Source organism: Humulus lupulus, chromosome X (genome assembly GCF_963169125.1).
Source record: "Humulus lupulus chromosome X, drHumLupu1.1, whole genome shotgun sequence".
NCBI classification, from domain to species: domain Eukaryota; kingdom Viridiplantae; phylum Streptophyta; class Magnoliopsida; order Rosales; family Cannabaceae; genus Humulus; species Humulus lupulus.
The window spans coordinates 56,974,958-56,994,921 of NC_084802.1; the positions used below are offsets into that span (position 1 = coordinate 56,974,958).

At 31.5% G+C, this 19,964-nt stretch overlaps 3 protein-coding genes across 3 annotated transcripts; 2 read left to right on the forward strand and 1 right to left on the reverse strand.

Annotated features, from left to right (window-relative positions):
* Positions 1 to 1,164: 1,164 nt before the first annotated feature.
* Positions 1,165 to 6,300, forward strand: LOC133804993 (NAC domain-containing protein 30-like). Its single transcript, XM_062243093.1, has 4 exons — positions 1,165 to 1,689; positions 3,065 to 3,251; positions 3,886 to 4,161; positions 5,142 to 6,300. Exons 2-4 carry the CDS (start codon positions 3,092 to 3,094, stop codon positions 5,771 to 5,773), a joined length of 1,068 nt encoding a protein of 355 aa, XP_062099077.1. The 5' UTR covers positions 1,165 to 1,689; positions 3,065 to 3,091; the 3' UTR covers positions 5,774 to 6,300.
* A 2,771-nt stretch (positions 6,301 to 9,071) lies between these two features.
* On the forward strand, positions 9,072 to 13,892 carry LOC133805849 (uncharacterized). Its single transcript, XM_062244000.1, has 3 exons — positions 9,072 to 9,147; positions 11,542 to 11,705; positions 11,817 to 13,892. Exons 1-3 carry the CDS (start codon positions 9,072 to 9,074, stop codon positions 13,890 to 13,892), a joined length of 2,316 nt encoding a protein of 771 aa, XP_062099984.1.
* A 2,323-nt stretch (positions 13,893 to 16,215) lies between these two features.
* LOC133807345 (uncharacterized) lies at positions 16,216 to 16,803 on the reverse strand. Its single transcript, XM_062245606.1, has 2 exons — positions 16,526 to 16,803; positions 16,216 to 16,427 (listed from the first exon to the last, which is right to left on the reverse strand). Exons 1-2 carry the CDS (start codon positions 16,768 to 16,770, stop codon positions 16,286 to 16,288), a joined length of 387 nt encoding a protein of 128 aa, XP_062101590.1. The 5' UTR covers positions 16,771 to 16,803; the 3' UTR covers positions 16,216 to 16,285.
* Positions 16,804 to 19,964: the final 3,161 nt, after the last annotated feature.

Genomic DNA, 19,964 nt, shown 5'->3' on the forward strand with positions numbered 1-19,964 from the left:
ATACAAGGCTGGGCAAATCTGTACAAAGCAGGGAAAATGAAAAATAATTAAAGCCTAAGCCTAAATTCTTAATTCTTAATATAATTATCTCAGTTAACAACTAGGATTGATCAACTATCACTTAATTATTATTTTGTTATAAGAATGTATCATGTAAGGTATAATTTAGTATTTAAACACTATACGTGTGTTTATATTTACATTATAGTAGTAATAGTATTCGAAAAAAATTGTACCTATATAACTCCCCTAATGTAACCCTATTTGTACTATCCTATTTGTGTATTGATGTCTGTGATTGGGTCCTATATTTTGGAAATAATTTAAAACTAAATGCGCCCAAGGGTTACAAATACTTAATTAATACAAACTAGACGGAATAATGACGAACATAATATTATAATTAAGACGTAAGGTTGTGTGCATAAAAATTAAAATAGACATAACTTTCTAACCATTGAATAATATACTACAACTAAAGATAGAATGAGCCTTTCCCAACACGTCTTGATCTTTTTGAGCCTTTTCTTAATAATATCCTTATCATATTAGTGTATATATACACACAAAAAGAGAACATTAAATAATAATAACCTTTAAAAATATATGTACTAAACTATTATAAATGTTGTTACTATCAATATATGTATATATTTATTTATATATAACACTGAATATGATATGAGACACTCTCTGCAAATTGCTGAACGCACTAAACATTGCGTAACCATAGAAAGAGATCGAAGGTACTTATAAACAAAACGACACTAGAGGGGGGGGGTCTGGTGGGAGTCATCTGGATTTAAGTTTTCTTTTTTGATGAGGAAAACATAGGAGAGGTACACCAATGATTACCTATTAGACAAAGACAGCTTGGGTTTGTCTGACGTGGCATGCACGTGTCAGAAGCTTACAGGATCCAAATGGCAAAGGGCGGCGCACCAACCAGACAATAGGGAGCTGGATTGTGGGAAGAGCTATAGAGAGTTGGAGTTAATATTGTGATGTTTTCAGTAATAAGCCACATATATATATATATTATTATTATTTTATAAACTTTATCTGATAAGGTTTTTTGTTTTTAATGTAAAAAAAAGGGTCACATTTGATATAAAAATAAAAATAAAATAAAAATTGAAATGAAATGTAATTTTTGTGATGGATCTAGTTAGGAAGGAGTGGAAAAATGTAAATTAGGACACAAAATATATAGAATAGATAGAGCAGTGGAGAGAGATGAAGGGGGGTGGCGTGAAAACTTGTTGTCACGCCGTCCAAACAAACCTTTGAACCCAATCTGCCACCCCACGCGCAATCACTAAGTACAACTCTCTCATTCACTTTCTCTCTCTTCTTTTCTACTTGATTTGTACATATATAAATACATTTATGAAACCTTCTTCTCTTAAGTCTTAGACAACAATACATCAACAAAACACGACAAACCAGTTCCTTTCTCTATAGCTAATATACCTCCATCCATTTCTCTCCTTATTTTTCGTTTTTGTTAAAACCTCTCTCTCTCTCTCTCTCTCTCTCTCTAATATTCCCTTGATCTAGCTACTACTTTGATCTCACTTATAATAACCTAGCTATATCCCTGTATATTGAGATCACCGCGATCGTTTAATTTGGTCACCACTTGATCGAGAAACTGATCATCGGATCTCTGAAGACTGAATTATTCCTGTGAGTATTTTCGATCGACACCTCGGTGATGAAGCAATAATATCTCATCTTCTTCATCATCATTATTGTTGTTCTCTTGCATGATTTTGTATATACACAAATACTCGTTTAAGTCTTGTTATTTTTATTTTCAAAATGAAATATTGAATCTTGAAGATGTTTTTCCAAGATTTATTATTTGATATAAAATCTCCATGATTTTTTATTTATTTATTAAAAAGTAGTTCTGTTGGGATATTTATATATATATATATTGATAATAATCCAGTAATATTCTTCCAAATGCATGTTTTGTTTTTGTCTTTCTATGTCGTTGACAGTTATATCAGCAACTAGAGCACCCGTGTGTGTATATGTACGGCACAAAAACTTTTTTTGTTTTTTGTTTTTTGTTTTAATTGTTCTAGTTTAGTAGTATGAATGTGTTTTCATGTCTGACTCTGTCTTTAATAGAATAATTTCGGATAATATAATTATAATATGTGAAATAATTAAAGTCTTATTTCACCATTTATTTTTTAAATAATAAATAAGAAAAAGAATTATATATATATTTATATTTATAATTGTCTAGCGTGGTGGGCGTGAAAATTCTGTTCTCCACCAACACATGAGAACTGGGGAGGAGTAGGACAGAGTGCACTGCACTCAAAGAAATGTAGTAGTGAACATGCTTTTGCCAGCAAAGTCAAGCTTTTCGGCCAAAATAATTCTCTCTTAATAAGTTGGTACATGCAACTAAACCCAAACAATATATCACACTACTACTCTCTCTACTACTACCTCTACTAGCTAATTTTTGTTTGGTGGGTTCCATTACTAATGGTCTGCCATAATTTTTTCTTTGTTTTTCTTTTTTCCTTTTTCGTGGGTGAGATTATACACTCATAATGAGTCTCTCAAGCTCAAAATATTATAAACGTGATGCAGGGACCGTTGTTATATATATATGTATAGGACGGTCCCAGTACTGAATATGATGGAAATCATCATGATCATTATCTTCATCTCAGTATATTGAGTACCCTATATATTCATGTATATACTCATTGAGCTTTTGAATTATAGTTAGGTTTCGGAATAAGTAGTCATATAGCTATAATCGCTTGTAGGCCAGCATGCATGCGTGTGGATAAATATTACTTCCGGATTTTTTCTTCTTCTTTCTCTTTTCCTTTTATGCAAATGAAAAATATTAATTTATACACATTTTGCAATGTATATTATTATAATAATCACCCCTCTAGCTTTTGCTTCACTAAAATTAAGTTAGTTTGTATGAAATTATTATGTGAAAATGCCAATAAACAATGATCATTAATGTGGATTTCTAATACATGTCGATCTCTCTCTCTTTGACTTGTCTTTATCGCAGAGGAGAATATAATCTTTAAAGCTATATATGGAAATGGAATCTTGTGTCCCACCAGGTTTTAGGTTTCATCCCACAGAAGAAGAACTTGTCGGTTACTACCTCAAAAGAAAGATTAACGCGCTCAAAATTGATCTTGATGTCATTATTGACATTGATCTCTACAAAATTGAGCCATGGGATATCCAAGGTATACTGTACTAGTCAAACAAAGTTTATATTGGACTTTTAAAATTAAAATTAATGGCGCAATTATTTCAATGCTTATAAACCGAATTAGAAATTAAATCTCTGATTTTCTTCAGTATGAGCATGACAACTACTTTTACATGTGATGATGCTACATGCCTATATATGCGTAGTTAAGCTCTAGACATAGCTAGGATTTGACTTTTCTGAAGCTAGAAAAGCAGAAAAGAAAAACAAAAAAAAGGCACTTTTTCACTAGGAAGAAACTGAAAACGCAAACATAAACATCACTCCTTTATATTTAGTCAACATTTGTCTAATAAATGGGTAGTTTTTATTTAAAAAAATAAAAATAAAAATAAATAATCGAACATGTTAGTGTACTTATATAATTTATTCAATCAATGAATTAAACAGTAACATTATATATATGTATGTATGTATATATGGTGCCCTGGTTTTCATATATATAACTAACAAAACAAACAAGAGAATTACTGTTATAAGAACAAAAATAAAGATATACAGAGATAAGATAATGAGAGAAAGACATATATATATATATGGTATGTATATAGCTAGGTTTTGTGATGATACGTACGTAGCCTAATATTAATTAATGGATTTACGTACAGCGAGATGCAATCTAGGGTACGATGAACAAAATGAATGGTACTTCTTTAGTCACAAAGACAAGAAGTACCCTACTGGAACGAGGACTAACAGAGCAACGGCAGCTGGGTTTTGGAAGGCAACAGGAAGAGACAAAGCTGTGTTTTCAAAGAACAGAATGATTGGGATGAGGAAGACCCTTGTCTTCTACAAGGGACGCGCTCCCAATGGCCGCAAATCTGACTGGATCATGCATGAATATCGCCTCCAAACATCTGAGCATGCACCACCCCAGGCAAGTTTATTTATTATATCCATATATATATATATATCTATATCTAATCAATTAATATTAAAGTTTTGCTATTTGGCACGCACATGAGCTAACATTGGTCGGGATATCCCATTATACTTATTAAATTTAAATAATTGAGACCCATTATTAAATTACACCAATAATAATATATAACATATTTGTGATATTTACACTAGTGCCTTAGCAATTCTCTTAATATTAATTCAAGGCTTTTAATTAGTCACAAAAAAACAAACAAAAAAATTATTTAATTAATTACATGAAATTATTATAAGGTTATATATTTAATTAGTCGTTGATTAATTTTCGTTATTGTTCCACTTCAAAATGTTTTATATTAGTGACTAATTAATATACATAATAATTATTTCTTTTGGAAACCAATGACTAAACTGTTTAAATGTTGAAAAGTTTTCTCAGCTAATGATAGCAAGTGCGCGGGCTAGCTAAAGAGCATGTATATGTATAGTCCATGCATAACATCAATGTAATTTTCATTTATTAAAGTTTAGTGATATCCCTAATTAATTGGTAAATCTTGAAAAGACTAGCTAATTAAACAAACTAAAAAACTACTGGCTATCATTATTACATGTGTTTACAAGGAAACTTTGACTTAATAATTATATTTATATTTTTCCAAAGTCGAATTAGCGTATATATATTTATATATTAAAGTTTGACTAATTAATGGATGGGTTGTCTCTGCATGCGTAATTTTCATTTCTAAAATTTTTGTTCCAATTAAGTTCTCACCATAATAAAGATATGACAAAATAAATTTAACGATCAAATATTTGTCATCTGCCAACACTTTTTATTATTGATTATTAATTATGTTTTATATATATTTTTTAAACCAAGCTAGCTAGCTATATAAATGTAACTAACTATGACTGTGAAGAGAAAATTAATTTAATATTTTATTGTTGCATGTGATATATATATATATAATGCAGGAAGAAGGATGGGTTGTATGTCGAGCATTCAGGAAGCCAAGTCCTAGTCATCATCAAAGGCAAGGTTGTGAAATGTGGAACCATGCTAATTACTACGTAAGAGAAAATAGCAACAACATGAGGCAGCTTCCTTATTGTTCTTCTGCGGATTTTGTGGAAGAAAAACATAATAACATGCAGGCTAATCATCCAAATCTAGCCGCAACTGCTTTCCACAACTGCTTTCCTCCTTCAGCACATGAAGAACTCGTAGTCTCCACTACTAATCATAGCCTTGTAGACCATATCCAACTCACTCATGAGCTCCTCCCTCAGCTCGATAGCCCCTCCATCTCGGCAAATTTGGCCACCAATGATCAGAGTTTCCAGCATAACAGCACTACTAATATTCTCAACGATCATGACAACTATGACAATAACGAAATAAGGAGCAACATTAGTAGCACTAGTACTGGTACTAGTGCTAGTCAATATATTGACTGGAAAAACTTGGACAGTTTTCTTTCATCCCAACTGAGTACTGATCCAATTACATCCTTTGTGGCTTCTGATAATTTGCCTCCTTTGGTCCCCCAAAATTATAGGCAAGAAAATCTGAACCACCATTATTTTGGGTGTTTCCCTGATCAGTTGTGACAAACTAATATACATTGATCAAGTATATATATATACATATATACGTATTGATCAAGTATATATATATATGTGTACGTACGTATTATGTCGACCATTTATGGTCACATTTTGTTTGTGCATGGGATTAGAAGAAGGTGGACGAAGAAGAAAAAGAAAAAGAAAGATATATATATATATATATCTATAGCATGCATGCTGACAATTATATCGAATTTATTACAATAAATAACACAGTCCATGCCTAAAGACTAGTAGGAACAGGATATTAAGCTATGCTTTAGATTTGTTTTCTCCTTTACTTAATCAAACATTTATAATAATATATATAATGTATATCACTGCTTCGCATGCGCATTCTTAATTAGAGAAAAAGAATGATTGTATTTGGAAAAAAAAAAGGCTCCTTAAAAAGTGAGTGAGTCACGTTTGAGAGTGCAATTTAGAGAAAGTTTTTAATTCAGTCTTTTACATTCTTTATATACTTTTTTATTTTCAATGTAAATGTAATGTTGTGCTTCAGTACTACATGCATATATGCAGCTTGGATTTTCGTTTTCAATAATAATAGTCAAGATTATTACAGCACTCTACAATCCCCTAATTAGCGGTAACTTTCTATTAATTTAAAAATTCATAGAATGAGAGAAGTACACTGAATCCAGCCACTTGATGATTAGGAATTTTGCTTGTATAATTTATTATCAAATTAATTGTACGTATTTAGCGTACGAAGGACTTTAGTAGTTAAGCGTAGAATTGTGAGTTTTAAATTCATGATGATTATTAAAAAAAACTTTAAAATGATCTAAGCCAATAAAATTTTATTTCAGTTTATAACCAAAAAATAAAATAAAAAATAGTATAAAAAAATGGAATCAGACAAATAAAATTTAACGTATATGAAATTACTATGGTTTAAAATAATTTGTCACTTCCCAAAATTTACAGGTCAAAATAATATAAATTGATTTATGTCATCCATGGATATAACAATTTCATGAATCAAACAATACTTTGTAAAGTAATGCTTCTTCATTTATGTGAGCTGTGTTCGTAATTGTTTTTTTTTTCATAAATATATAGAAAAATTATTGGGCAGTGATTATTTTTAATAACTATTTATAGATGCTTTAAGTATTTTTTTGGTATAGGAATAAGTTGGAACTCTATTTTTTTATATATATACTACAAAACAAAAAGCGATATTTGCAGCGCAAGAATTTGCCGCAAATAGTCTTTTGCTGTGAAAATTCATCACAAATAAGGCGTTGCAATAACATCATCATTAATTTTCACTAAAAAAAGTTTCGTCGCAAATATATTTGAAGCAAAATCATCGCTGCAAATTTTCACTAACCCGTCGCAAATTAAAAATTTGTACTAATGGTGGTTTTTTATCCTCATTTGGGGCGGATTTTTAAATAAATCACCGCAAATAGTGCATTATAAATAAAAAATAATTAATTAAAAATTAATATATAATAAAATTCAAAATGCATAATAGTCTCAATTGATTACATAATAGTTGTTAAAATATAAAATTAGTAACTGTCTTCATTAATTGATTACATAGTAGTTTATTAAAATCCAAACTTAATTAGACAACCCTAATCTATCCTAACTAGGTATCATCATCATCATCATCATCACACTACTACAAAATACACTTTATAGGTTACCATTTTAGAACACACATTTAAATGTAAGTTCTTAAAAATGTCTGTAGATTTATTGAGGCACTCATTGAAAGACCTTAAAATATACATTTTAAGATGCGAAATGAGTGTCCAAATTATTCCTGCGGGTCCTAAAACAATTGAGGAAATTACGTGAAATATGAGATTTTTTTTAAAACTTTGATAAATATGGCATTTTTTCCCTTAAGTTTTGTATGGCATAATTTATTTATTTACATTTTTATGGGATTTTTTTCCCATATTTTTGTAATTTTATTAAAATATACCATATAATTTCAATATTGATTTTTTTTAATTACGGGATATTTTTATTACTATATTTTTTAATCATATTTAAGTTAATAATATATATACACATATATATATACAATTAATCGTATACATAAAATCATATAATTTTTTTCCATTATATATATACATATATTATTGCTATTATTATTTTTATATGTATATACATATATATAAGATTATAAAACAGTACACATTTATATATATATGGATGTATTATTATAGTTATCATATTAATTTTATATATACATTCAAATATGAGGTGATGAGAATGACTTCACTAATTGTGATGATGATGATGTCTGGGTTATGTCATTATACATATGTATGTTTTGGATTATTGTTGGAGATGTATATATGTCATTTAATTTCATTTTAAATAATAACTGATTACCATTGTAAAAATAAATTTAGATTTTTTAGTAATGTGACAGTAACCGGTTACTACTATCAATTTTAACTGTCATGGCAAGTACTTGAGTAAATTGTAACTGGTTACTAACAGATTTGGAAGAAAAAAAAAACAGATCAGAATACACCTAGTAAAGAAGAAGAAGAAGGTAATCGGTTACCCCTATTAAAATAACTGATTGATAACTAGTTATCGAGCCAAACCTAGAAAATAAAACTTAGAAAATAAAAAATTAATCTGAGAAGTAGTAGTAGAAGAAGAAGAAGGTGGTAACTGGTTACCCATATCAAAATAACAATTAATTAGTAATTAGTTACTTAGCCAAATCTTTAAAAAAAAAAAAACTACATCTGAAAAATAAAATCAGATATGAAAATAACTAAGAAGAAGAAGATCGAAGAATGTAACTGGTTACTTAGGTAGTTTTATAAAGAAAACCAAATCTGAAAAATAAAATCAGATTTAAAAATAACACATGAAGAAGGAGATAAATAAGGTAATGGTTACAACTAGGTCCACAAAAAAACTCAGATCTGAAAAATAAAATAAAATTGTGACAGTAACTGGTTACTTAGGTGGTTTTATAAAGAAAACCAGATCTAAAATACAAAATCAGATTTAAAAACAACCATGAAGAAGGAAATTAAATAAGGTAACTGGTTACAGCTAAGTCTACAAAAAACTCAGATCTGAAAACAAAACAGAATCATGACAGTAACTGGTTACTTAGACAGATTTAGAAAAAAAAAATCAGATTTGTAAAAGAAAACCAATTCTGAAAAGAAAAGAAAAACAGATCTGAAACAATAAACAAGACGCAGAAGAACGTAAAAAAGAAGAAGAAGAAGAAGAACGTGAAAACGAAGACGAAGAAGAAGAAGAAGAAGAATACGAATCGGAGATGGCGTCGGCAGTGACCGGAGATATATCGTCCATTTGCTGGTGTGAGAGAGCTCTTATTGTTGTAAGAGAAAATGGTTGGCTGCCATTGTTGTGAGAAAATGGAGAGAGCAAGTGAAGAATACGTGAGAGATGGAGAGAAAGAGGAAAGTAAGAAAGAGAGTGTGTGTATTTTTTTTATGGTATTTTGTGGGATTCCCATATTTTAAACATTTTTTTCTAGAATTACCATATTTTGTGGCATAACTTTAATGCCCATAAATATAGAAAGTGATTTATTTTTTCCCATATTTTTGTAAAGTTCTCAAAACAATTAGAGGCCAGCCCAATTTGTTTTCTTAAAAAAAATAAAAAAGCCCAGTCATATCTAATATTAAGAGCACTTCCAATGGATGAGCTAAAATGTGTTATTCTTTGTAATATAGAGAAAAAACAGTTAAGTAGTCTTCTAATGGGTGATGTAAAGTTATATTTTTTTACCTAAATGAATAGTATTTCTCTATATGTAGTAAAATACTATTCATCAAGCTATAAATATTTTATTATTTTTTTTATAAACTTTTGTATATATATATATATATATGAGTATGATACTATTATATTTAATTATTTTATTTCTTAAAATGAATAAAATATTTTTAAAAATATAATATATAAATGATGTAGAGAAAAAATAGAGAAGCAGATGTATGGTATAATGTAAAAGTTTGAAGTAAATTATAAAAATGTATGTTTTGGTGATATATTTTGTAATGCACTTTCTCTATAATATTTAGCTAAAACTCATAAAAACATATTCCATCAGCTCATTTATACATATATTTATTATAGCTATACACAAACTCTAATTAATCCATATCTACATTTACATAACATTTACATATCCATTGTATAACATTTTAATATTATTATTTTTCTTTATAAGCTATCTCTTCATTAGTATATATTTATTATTTCCTTTTTATTTTTCAATTATTTTATTTTACTTTAAGTAATATAATAGAGCACGTGGTCTAACCCTATCTGCACACATCTCTAACTCTCTCCCTCTTTTTCCACGTTCAGTCGGCAACCCCCTTTCCTCACAAGGTTTTGAGCTAAATAACCTTAAAAAGTTTTTACCTTAGCTATGTAACCTTCATTTTTCAAAATTTAGTTACACTAACCTCCTCCTTTAATGAAACTTTTATATTCCAATAATGTCCTTTTATTTTTATATTTTTTTTTAATTAAAATAATAAAAAATCAGATTTGAAAAAAAAAATTAAAAAACAAAAACATATTCAACCCCCCATCATTCCTCCATCCACCATTTTTTCTTCATAATCTCTTCAAATCCTATCAAATCTCTCCAAATGTATAGAAAGATTATTTTGTGACACACTTACATACTGATTTCAGTGACATTGTTGGAAAAAAGTGATTACATTAAGGTAAGTAAATGAGAAACCCTAATTTTTTAATTTTTGATTTGAATGTAAAAACAAAGAAAGTTGTATTTTGTTTGCTTAGATGTTTATTTTTTCATATATATGTGGTAAACATAACAATAAAAGTACCTTGTTAGCCATATTATAACCATTTTGTGGTTTTTGAGTTGAAAATGGCGTTTTTCGAAATGAAACTCGTGAAGAAGATGAAACGCAGATCTCGACTGTGTACAGTTGAGCTCGACTGTGTTCAGTCGAGAAGATAGTTATAGTAGAGCTCGACCAAACATGGTTGAGATAATAGTAGAGCTCAACTGTTGCTCAATTATTGCTGGTTTAGATAGTAGTTGAGGTTAATTGGATTTGATCAAGATTAGTATTTTAAATTTTGAATCTTTCTTGATTTGAATGTTAGAACTAAATATTTGCATTTTGTTTGCTTACAAGTTTGTTTCTTCATAAATATGTAGTAAAAATAATAATTAAATTATAATGCTACTCATATCATTACCATTTTGTGGGTTTTGAGTTAAAAATAGTGATTTTGCAAAGTGAAACCCGTGAAAAAGATGATATTGCTTAGTTCTTGCCTTGGTACAATCGAGCTCAACTAGGTAGAGATGTTCGAGATAATGGTAGAGCTCAACTATTGTTTTACTGTAGCTAGTTGAGATACTAGTAGAGCTCAACTGATCTTGGTTGATATTTATATTTGTAATCTATAAAATTGTTTCATCAACATTTTTGTCAAAAAGAGAGATTACATTCTTTGTAAAAAAAATATTAAATTCAATCTATATGTTAATTCTAGTAGTAGAGCTCAACTGTTGCCCAATTATAGTTGGTTGAGATACTAGTAGACTCAACTATAATTGATTGAGTTATTAGTAGAGCTCAATTTTTGCTCAACTATAGTGGGTTGAGATACTAGTAGAGCCTAACTAGACTTGGTTGAGATTCGTATTTTTAATTTTAAACTTATTAATTATAATTTTAACATTAAATTTATTTTCTAATGTTAATAATATATTCTCGTTACAGGAATGACTCAAGTGGTAATTTATGCTCAATATGATGGGGAATGGAAGGAAGAGCAAGGGTTGTATAAATGGTCACCAAAGAATAAGGAAGTTATATCTATCATTGTTGACGACTCCAATATTACTTTTGAGGTGTTATTGGAGAAATTGTATAAGAAGATTGGGGTGAATCAAAATGATATCGAATTGAAAATAAGTTACTTACCTATCATTGCGGGAGAAAATATGCCACCACTCATTTTACGAGGGGATGAATGTCTTGCAGCTTATCTTTAGGATTGTGGAGAGAACAATCGTAGAGTTTCACTACGTGTGGAGCTCATTAAGAGAGAAGATATATGTGACATGGAAGTTGAACGCAACATGAAAGAAAATGAACAAAGTTTAGTAGATGATTACTTTGACCGTGAATTCTACTTTGAAAATAATATTTGTGATGCTGCTTCTGCACCAGTCGAAAGTGGTGTTAATCTAGGTTGTGAACCTGTGGACCTTCTTAACAAAAGGACAACATCATCATCTCCAACTCCAAATCACACTGACCCACTGAACTACTATGATTCGCTGGACCACCATGATGAACAAAATCAAGTCCCTAGTGAAGACACATTTAGTTTCCTAGATGGGTCAGATTTGGCAATTGGTCAAGAATTCAAGAACAAAGATGAGGTAAAAACTAAGTTGAATGATATTGCAATAAAGGCTTGCTTTGAGATGGAAATTAATAAATCTACCAAGTCATTATATGTGACAAAATGCATTGACAAGTCATGCAATTGGGCAGTGCGTGCAGCAAAAGTTACCAACTCAGAGCGTTTCTCAATACGAACTTATTGTAACACTCACACTTGTTCCCTTATTAGCCGGAAAAGAAAGCATCGTCAAGCAAGTGTTGCAGTAGTTGCTAATGTCGTGAGGTCAAGTTTCAATGGTCAAAAAGAGACACCGAAGCCAAAAGCAATAATGACGATTGTGCAGAACAATCACATGCCAATAACATATTGGAAAGCTTGGAAGGGGAAAAAACTTGCAAACAACCTTCTTAGAGGTTCACTTGAATTAAGTTTTCAAAATCTTCCAGCTTACTTATACATGGTTCGAAAGATGAATCCAGGTACGATCACACATTTGGAGGTGGATGAAGATTCTAAATTCAAATATGTTTTCCTAGCATATGGAGCATGCATCAAAGGATTTCGTTGCATGAGAAAGGTTATTGCGGTGGATGGGACTTGGTTGAAGACCAAGTACAAAGGTGTAATGCTCATTGCAACAGCACAAGATGGTAATTTTCATCAATATCCTATTGCTTGGGCTGTGGTTGATTCAGAGAATGATGCTTCATGGTCATGGTTCCTTACAAAGTTACAAGAACTTATACCAGATGATAATGATTTAGTCTTTATTTCAGATAGAAATCAAAGCATCATCAATGGGGTGTCAAATATTTATAGGAAGTCACAACATGGGCATTGTAGGTGGCATCTGTCTCAGAATATTAAAGCACGTGTCAGAGTTAAAGGTGTCATAAAATTATTCGAAGAAACTGCCAATGCCTATAAAGTTTCCGACTTCAACAAACTCTATGATGAATTGAAGAATAGATATCCCGTAGCAGTGAAGTATCTTGAAGAATCAATTCTCACACTTAGTAAATGGGCGAGAACTCACTTTACAGGCTGTCGGTACAATATTATGACTACGAATGGTGCAGAATCTATTAATGCAGCACTGAGGGAACCTAGAGAGTACCCTATCATTGCGTTGTTGGAGGCTATGCAGGCAAAAGTATCTGAGTGGTTCAACAATCGCCGCAATATTGTGGCATCTATCAATACAAAGTGTACACCTTTAACTCCAAAGGCAGAGAATATTATTCGAAAAAGATTCAAGAAAGCATCGGAAATGAATGTGAAACAACTTAATCGATTTGAGTATGAGGTTACAGGTAAAGAAAATGATGCCATAATTGATTTAGGTCAAAGACAATGCTCATGTCGTGTCTTTGACCTTGATCAACTTCCATGTGTGCATGCATTAGCATCATATGAGCAAGTTAGAATAGAAGTGTATGATTTGTGCTCTAATTATTATAAGTTGGAAACTTGGGCGTTGGCTTATGTTGATACCATTTATCCAGTCCCTCAACAAGAAGATTGGGATATCAATGAAGTTGAAGTACTGCCGAAGGTATTGCCTCCAAATGTCCCAATCAAGCGTGGTAGAGCAAAATTGAAAAGAATCCCATCAGTTGGTGAGGGAAAAAAATGGATAAAAAGGTGTGGTTTATGCGGGCAGCCTGGTCACTCCAAAAAAACGTGCCCCTTACGAGCCACAACTTCTAAATTGTAATTGTTGATGCATATGCTTGTTTTGAATTACTATGGGTAATTTATATCATTGTATTTGAATTAATTTAAATTTTCTTGTGTTTACTTGATATGAACCTCGACTTCCATGAGTAGAGCTCGACCATGGATGGTCGAGCTTTGCAAAGATTGATAAATATTCCAGTATAGAACGCCTGACATTAGTAGAGCTCGACCATCAATGGTCGAACTTTGTAAAGATAGATAAATATTCCAACATAGAGCTCAACTAACATGAGTAGAGCTCGACCATGGATGGTCGACCTTTGTAAAGAAAGATAAATATTCGAGCATAGAGCTCAACTGACGTGAGTAGAGCTCGACCATGGATGGTTGAGCTTTGTAAAGATAGATAAATATTCCAGCATAGAGCTCGACTGACATGAGTAGAGCTCAACTATCAACAGTCGAGATTTAGAAAAACTAATAATAATTTCATCATAAAGCTCAACTGTCGTGAGTAGAGCTCGACTGTGTTAATATGTTTAATAAGAATAATTGAATATTAATAGATGTGATATTTAGTCTAGGAAAATTATGAAAATACAAATATTTTTATACAATAAATTTTTTAAGTATATTGATGATTTTATTTATTAGTAAAAAAAATGGCATTAACATTATTGCATTTATTAGATGCGGTACTTTATCTATAATAAATAAGAGACGAGTCAATATGTTTAATAAGAATAATCGAATATTAATAAATGTGACATTTAGTCTAGGAAAATTATGAAAATACAAATATTTTTATACAAGAAATTGATACATGTAACATTTAGTCTAGGAAAATTATGAAAATACAAATATTTTTATACAAGAAATTGATAAATGTAACATTTAGTCTAGGAAAATTATGAAAATACAAATATTTTTATACAATAAATTAATAAATGCGATATTTAGTCTAGGAAAATTATAAAAATACAAATATTTTTATATAATAAATTTTTAAGTATATTGATAATTTTAATTATTAGTAAAAAAATGGCATTAACGTTATTGCATTTATTAGATGCGGTACTTTATCTATAATAAATAGGAGACGTGTCAATATGTTTAACAAGAATAATTGAATATTAATAAATGTGACATTTAGTTTAACAAAATTATGAAAATACAAATATTTTTATACAAGAAATTGATAAATGTGACATTTAGTCTAGGAAAATTATGAAAATACAAATATTTTTATACGAGAAATTTTTTAAGTATATTGATAATTTTATTTATTAGTAAAAAAAGTGGCATTAACATGTGTATAGAGCTCGATTGTATTGAGTAGAGCTCGACTGTACGTGGTTGAGATTTTTAGAACCTTTACAAAATGACTCGACTGATATGAGTAGAGTTCGACTGTACGTGGTTGAGATTTTTAGAACCTTTACAAAATGGCTCGACTGATATGAGTACAGTTCGACTGTACATGGTTGAGACTTTTAGAACCTTTACAAAATGGCTTGAATGATATGAGTAGAGCTCGACTGTACATGGTTGATATTTTTAGAACCTATACAAAACGGCTCGACTGTACATGGTTGAGATTTTTAGAACCTTTACAAAATGGCTCGACTGATATGAGTAGAGTTCGACTGATATGAGTAGAGTTCGACTGTACATGGTTGAGACTTTTAGAACCTTTACAAAATAGCTCGACTGATATGAGTACAGTTCGACTGTACATGGTTGAGACTTTTAGAACCTTTACAAAATGGCTCGACTGATATGAGTAGAGCTCGACTGTACATGGTTGAGATTTTTAGAACCTATACAAAACGGCTCGACTGATATGAGTAGAGCTCGACTGTGTACATGGTTGAGATTTTTAGAACCTTTACAAAACGGCTTGACTGATATGAGTAGAGCTCGACTGTACATGGTTGAGATTTTTAGAACCTTTACAAAATGGCTCGACTGATATGAGTAGAGTTCGACTGTACATGGTTGAGACTTTTAGAACCTTTACAAAATAGCTCGACTGATATGAGTAGAGTTCGACTGTAAATGGTTGAGACTTTTAGAACCTTTACAAAATGGCTCGACTGATATGAGTAGAGCTCGACTGTACCTTGTTGAGTTTTATTACAAATATTTACAATATGACTCAATTGACATGAGTAAAACTCGACTATACATGGTCGAGATTTATCAAAATTGTAATTTTGTTTACTATAGAGCTCGACTGACATGAGTAGAGCTCGACTATATCCAGTTGAGATTTCCAAATACTAAATAAGCTTCAAATTTAGAGCTCAACTGACATTAGTATATGGTTGACAAATCTAGAGAAATTCATGATGATCTTCAACTACGTATAAAGTTTTTAAAACATTGTCATTCTTGAAACTATCCAAACATTTTAAAATATACAAATTACTAAAGATCCCAATCTTGACAAAAAATATCTACTGCCATCTTCATTCTGTAGAATGGTATCATGTCATCTGAAAGACGATCAAAAGTACAACCAGCCATGTCAAACTCAATGAACTTAATTGTGTACACTGCACAATCTCCCCTGTTATAAGAAAAGTTTAAAATCAATAATAGATTTAAGATTGCAATAAATATAGACTAAGTAAGCATGTATATATAGACTTAGATAAATACACTTACCTTGAATTTTGTGGAACACTAAGTAAGCGTGTATATGTCCTTGGTTTGTGAAGACATTGTGCTATGTCCTCAAATTGTGAAGATACACGAAGCATAGTCGGAATCATCGTTTGGAGTGGCAACATCAAAGCATCCATTTCTTTTGATGAGGTCGCTCCAATACTGCAGTCATAAACAATCAACTCTAATGCTTGTAAGTCTACTTTAACTGCAACCCAATGATGGTCCCTTATGTTTAAAGGCATATACAACTTTTTTGAGCCTTTCCATTTCTTGCCCCAAAAATGCGGATGATTCCCTGAAATATATTGACTTATTTCATCATCAATAATTTTAGGGTTACAGTTGAAGTTGATGGTCACCAATTGAGTAAATTTTTCATCCAAAATGATTGCATCTTGTGGAATCACATCTTGATACTCATGTTGTCGCTTTCTAATGCCAAACAAAGCATCATCAATGTGCTGTAAAAAATAATAATAACATTATACACATGAAAACAAAATTAAGTCTTAGATATAAGAGATCATAAAACCATATGTCATACCTCACTAAATAGCCATTCATGGTCTTTAATAATCCGCTAGAAATAGTCTATAGTTCGTAAACCAAGCCCACAATCAATACTTTTTTGACTTCTTAAATGTTCATCAAACATCTTTTGTTTTTCAGGATTAATCTCCCTTGAAGGATCAAACTGGATATGATCTTCTCGTCGCAATCTAGTCCGACGAAAAGGGTCAGTGTATGGTGATTTCATGTAGTGTGAACACTTTAGTGGCCTCTTTGGAGGGTGTTCTTCAACTTGGGGAAGGTGCTCTTCAAGTTGGGGAGGTTTCTCTTTATCAAGAAGATGTTGGTCATCAACCTGAGGACGTTGCTCTTCAACTTGGGGAGGTTGCTCTTTATCAAGAGGAGGTTGGTCATCAACCTGAGGAAGCTGCTCTTCAACATGAGGAAACTTTTCATGGTATGTTCTCATGTAATCATCACTAGTACAGTTGCCACCATGACCATCATCACATTGGGGCATTGATACGATATTCTGTTGTTGAAGTAAGGAAATTATCTTTGAAGGAAACAATGCAATTTCTGATCTTATCAATGCACATTGTTGATCTATGTAAGCCTTGAGAGCAAACCAATCAACTTTGTCACCTTGACTCTCTTCTGGTCCAACTTCTGTAGCTTGACCAGTGGCGTGGCCTTCATTTGTAACACCAACATTATCATAAGTCTCATGCCTATCAGTGTCATCTCTCGTGGCTTCATTCATAGATTGGACATGATTTCTGTTACCAACTTCAGTAGCTTGGCCTTCAATTGTAACACCAACATTGTCACAAGTCGCATGCCCATCAGTATCATCGGCCCAATTAATTGTACCTCCAAACTCTAACACAGCAGTCAATATATCAATCATGCGATTTGACTTTGGTTCAGGGATACGGATGAATCCTTGCATGTGTGGCATTCTCTTCTCTTGTTCAGTAGGTGAAATGATACTTTTTATATCCTGAATACAAAAAAATATTAATATAAATATATATGTATATTAAAAGGAAGACTAAATAACAAAAAATAAATTAGATGCTAACCTTGGAATCACCTAGAGCTTCTAGTACATCACTATAAGAGGGAGGTCTCTTATGCTTCCAAGTAGTCCTCCATTGACAAATTCTCGGCATTGATTCGTCAATATCATCTCGAAGCTCTACATACTTTCTTGCCACTGCCGGCACACATTCATACACTAATGTCTACACATGCAAATAAGAAAAATTGTAAGGATTTCTAAAATAATGGATGTTCTTCAACTTTACTTAGGGCAATTTTATTACCGCTAATGGAAGAACAAAGCCTGAATAGGTGAATGACGACATCGTCTTTGTTTTCTCATGCACTGATTTTGCTTTTCCTTTCAGTCCCTTCCGAAGTTGCTTTAATGCATACTCATAAGAATGAGTCCCCCAAGGGTATTGGTTGAACATGTCCAAATTTTCAACCAATCCCAATAATAATGAGTCGATGTTAGACGAACTTTTGTTCCTATGCATTAAGGCCGCAGAGACAAACAAGAGAGATGCCATCTTTAATATTTCCTTGTTACTTACATTTACATTCCTTCGAACTCTATTATTTTGGTTTTGGTTGGACATTTGTGTAAATTTGGCCTTTACGTCGTCAATGGTAACTATTTCTTTCCCACGAAAGTGTCTATCTTTAAATGCATTTGACTCAGCTTGAGTTTCCCAACCTTCTGGATATTCTGAGCATTTTAGCCCAGATACTAATGCATACTCCATCAATGAGAATCGGATCGGTACCCCATTAACAACAAACCATATCTCTGAATCTCTATCACAGTCTGCTTCCCGAATGAGTAATAACCACATCACTTGAATTGAATGTTCATAGTTCTTAAAAAGATCAAGAAAGTGGCCAAACGGAGATTCCTTGAACAATTGTAAGTTGGTCGGGTCATTCTTTAGTACATCATTAATAAGTTTTGTGACCTTATCTATCTGACTTTTTACACTTATCTTGCACTCAAAGTGTTCATTCTCCTCTAATATAGGCTTCAATCGAGGAATCTTTTCAATCTGCAATAAATTAAATATCATATTTCTCAATATTAAATAACATAAAAACTTAAATATTTTACAAAACAAAACTTACTGGAAGTGTTTTCTGTCGTGGCATAGAGGAAGACTCTGATTGTTCATCAACATGTGATTTTAATTGTTTTTCAGAACATGTCACTGACTCTTCTTCAATATATACCTATTAATTAAATATAAGAAAAATATAACTTTTTAATCAATAGAGTAAAAAACACGTTAGTCGAGCTCTACTCACTCTAGTTGAGCTTTACACTAAAATTTCATTTAGATTTTGGAAATCTCGACCATGTTTGGTAGAGCTCTACTAAAGCCTGGAAATCTCGACTATGTATGGTCGAGCTCTACTCACACCAGTCAAGCTCTATACTACAACTTCAATTAGACTTTGGAAATCTTTACTATGCATGATCGAGCTCTACTCACATCAGCCGAGCTTTACTCACTCCAGTTGAGCTCTACTCACAACAGTCAAGCTCTATGGCACAATTTCAATTAGGCTTTGGAAATATTGACTATGTATGGTGTTGCTCGACTCACACCAGTCGAGCTTCATACTACACTTTGGTCGAGCACTGCTCACACTTGTCGGGCTCTATGCTACAATTTTAATTAGACTTTGGAAATCTCAACTATGTATGGTCGAGCTCTACTCACCAGTCGAGCTCTATGCTATCAATTAGACTTTGGAAATCTCAACTCATGCTAATCGAGCCCTAAACTGAAAGTTCATTGCATTTTTAAAAATCTCGACCATAACCACTTGAGCTCTACTCGTTCTAGTTGAGTTCTACATTTTAAACTAATATTTTTCAAAT